General features: G+C 32.8%; 1 protein-coding gene across 2 annotated transcripts; it reads left to right on the top strand.

Moving 5' to 3' along the window:
- Positions 1–483: 483 nt before the first annotated feature.
- Positions 484–2,852, top strand: LOC112738288 (uncharacterized). 2 transcript variants are annotated; one of them, XM_025788660.3, is made up of 4 exons: positions 484–976; positions 1,547–1,766; positions 1,876–1,934; positions 2,478–2,852. In XM_025788660.3, the coding sequence occupies exons 1-4, from the start codon at positions 934–936 to the stop codon at positions 2,717–2,719; spliced, it is 564 nt and encodes a 187-aa protein (XP_025644445.1). In that variant the 5' UTR covers positions 484–933; the 3' UTR covers positions 2,720–2,852. The 2 variants fall into 2 exon arrangements, with proteins under 2 accessions (XP_025644445.1, XP_025644446.1); XM_025788661.3 differs by having other exon boundaries at positions 526–976; positions 2,481–2,852.
- Positions 2,853–3,390: the final 538 nt, after the last annotated feature.

Here is a 3,390-nt window from a genome sequence, read left to right as displayed (position 1 = left end):
TTTTAAAAAAAAAAACAAAAAAAAAAAAAAAAAACCACTCTTGCGCTATTTGTGAGAGACTACCAGAATTTGATATTATATATTTTAAAAAAAGAAAAAGGACAAGGGAAGCCCCCGTCTATACGACGGCACATCACCACCCAATGCCATTTTGAGGCATTGCTCCATCCTATATACCATAAGCACATTTTTTGGCAGCTGTTCCATAGTTCGAAGACATTTTTTGTGGTTTATTTTTCTTTCTCTCATTTGTGCACTACTCTTAAGTCTATAAGAAAAAAGACCGCAAGTAACAAAAAAACTTTCGGACCAAACCATAAATTTTTGGTTTTTGGTCTTGGAGCTAGAACCTACATGTTAATCTTTTTGTGGTTATAGATCAATAAATTACCACAGATAACTAAATAAAGCCCAATAAAGTATCCACCAAAAAGGCCCAGGAAAGCCCGAATGATTGGTGAATTTAATTTTGTGGGCGCGGTGGCTGAGGCATGTGATGTAGTGGCAAAGATATTTGCCTCAAATGAAGCCACACCAAGTTCGAATCTTAGTGTAGTTGCTAGGTTTGCGGCTGTGAGTGTGTTGTATGAACAAAAAAAAAAAAAAAGAATTTTGTGAGCGCGTATATCCTCGTTAGCAGTGACAGGTTTGCAATCTGTTGAGTTGTCTGAATCAATCCGTCACGCCGTTTCTCAATCCCAGCGGATGGAAATGGATGACTTTGCTCAATCAACTGAAAGTCACTGATCTTCATTCATTCCAATCTTTTCCATGCGTTTGCGCTTTGCCAACTCACACTCTCTCACACACACCCCCCTTTTTTAAAACAAACTCCTCACATTAACAGCCACACCCTCTTCACACATTCTCAACTCTCTCAACAAACACACGCAAACATCCTCGTACTCTCTCTCTCTCTCTCTCTCTCTCGCAATGGCCGATTCTAATTCCAAGGATGTTGCCTACTCTGTATCAGGTGATCCCGCTCAATCACTCTTGTTACTCCCTTATTCATCACAACTAGTTCATATACGTATGTACATAGTTTTCGAGTTTCGACCATCTAATTAATATACAAAATGGACTCCCCAGTTTGAGTTTACATGTTGATTTTTGTATAAACTTGTGATTCCAATACCAACAAGCAATCCTTATTGCGTGATTCGTAATTTCATATACGTTGATCTTACTTTTGCTGTTTATTTATTTAGGTCAAATGGTGTTTAATTGTTCAGGACTTAGAGGGTCTCTCTTTTTTTTTTTATATATAATTGCAAGTTTTGGTTCTGGTTTCAACTTCTATTGTTAGTAATGTCGGTAGATTTGATTTTTATGTTTAAGATTACAAAAAGAAAAAACAAATGAATGGGGAAACCAGATGAGCAAATTTTTATTTAGCTATGAATTCAGAGAAAAAAGAATGAGCTATTTATCACTTTATGCGTAGAATTCATTGCAAATTTTGTTACTACATGAGCAATATGTGAAGTTTATAACAAATTCCCTAACTTTTGGATGGCTTTGTTATGATGTTTTCTGCTATCAGTTAAGGAAGAAGTTGATGCTAAAGTGCATTCTGAGAAGTCAACTTGTCATCATCATCGTAATCATAGCAGGGAAACTCATGGAGTGAATAATTGCATCGATGAAAACACGTCTTTGGATGATGTGAAGGCTCCAAATTTGTTTGAGAGAGCAAAGGAGGAGTTTCAAGCACTTGCTCAACTGTTCCATCAAAAGAAAGAGGCCCATGCTCATGATACAGGGTTTTCATTTTTCAAACCTTTCCTCGTTGTCTTACCATCTTTTTGTTTTCAGTTCATAATTGACTTCTTTTCTGCTGAGAGACTCTGATTTCTTGTTTTTGTGTTGTAGGGATGGAAATCAAATAGCTGAGTCAAAATTCAAACATGAAATCCCAAACTCTCCATCAGGTACATCACAAAATATGTGGGAAATGTTATCTTTTCCTTTGGTCATTTGGAGATTGTATAGATGAAAGAGAAATGCATTCTTTGAATTAGTGGTTGGTGAATGGTGACAACTAATATAAATGGTCTCATTAATTTTGCTTATTTGATTCTAGAGTTTTACTATGCAAAGTCATTTCTTTGTTTTAACAATGTTTTGGGAATCTTTCATATAGGAGAACAGTAGGGCCTATCAATTTATTATACGTTCTTGTTCCAATTCTTTGGATGCCTTAGTTATCTTGTCCAGGGATTATACGAATTTTCTGTTATATGTCTTGTTACTATGGACTACTAGATTTGATTTGTATGCTCTATCAATGTAATAAAATTTTATACAGATATCTAAATTATGTACTATGACGTCGACAAAAATGTCTGAAAATTAGTTTCATGCCCTTATAAAGGCTTTCCAATCTAGAGTTGCTGGTTTATATAAAAATAATAACATAGTTAAGGGTCAAAAATTTTGTTGCTTAGATGGTTATGAGCTATATTTTCTAATAGCAGAAAAGAAGGCAAAGTCATCATCAGCAAACCTTATAGCAAGAACTAAGAAAGAGATCAAAGCCATCATACACAATAATAAGTCAAAGCACCATCATCATCACAAAGAAACTCATGGAAGAAATGATGATATTGACGAGAATACCCCTGCCAATGAGGTCAAGGGTCCAAATGTATTTGGAAGGGTAAAAGAGGAATTTGAAGCTGTTTTGCAAGCAATACTTCCTAAGAAAGGAAGTTGATGATGAATCAGATAAACAGTAAATACATGTTTGTAACTTTGTAGTGTATCAATACATAACTGTCAATATGACAATATATACCAGATGTAAATCTTTGTCCACACCCCTAAGATATTTACTTTTTTGGGAAAAAGGTGCTAATATGGTTTTTTTTTTTAAATATTTTTCATCATTATTGAAGCTTGAAGAATAGTAGTTAACATTTTTACCTTGCTCATCATAAGAAATATTATTGTGTGAACTTCTTGTTATGGACAGTTATGGTTCTAATCTTTATCCACATATAGTTTACACATAAAGTTGAGTCTTTTACATGAGTACATGGAATACTTGAACACATTGGAGGTATTTATTTTTCTGAAATGAAATTCAATTTGGATTGTGAAAAAAAATATTTATTTTTTATTTTTTTAAAAATATATTATAATTAAAAAAAGTTATTTCGTATTTAGATTAGCTTTTTAAAAAGAACTTTTAGGTATTAAATTTCTTTTTTTGCTTTTACGTTTTTCTTAAACAAAGTACTATTCAAATTCAGAAAAAAGACATTTTTTTAATAAAAGTGTATTTTTTACAAAAGGTATTTAAATATATTTAAAATAAAAAAAAATATTTTTCACTGACAGAAGCCAATTCAAATAAAACTAAGTGTGTATTTGGATTTTAGTTTG

Source organism: Arachis hypogaea, chromosome 13, assembly GCF_003086295.3.
Source record: "Arachis hypogaea cultivar Tifrunner chromosome 13, arahy.Tifrunner.gnm2.J5K5, whole genome shotgun sequence".
Taxonomy (NCBI): Eukaryota; Viridiplantae; Streptophyta; class Magnoliopsida; order Fabales; family Fabaceae; genus Arachis; species Arachis hypogaea.
Note: the sequence above shows the minus strand (reverse complement) of the source record. Positions and strands in the feature narration are given on the sequence as shown.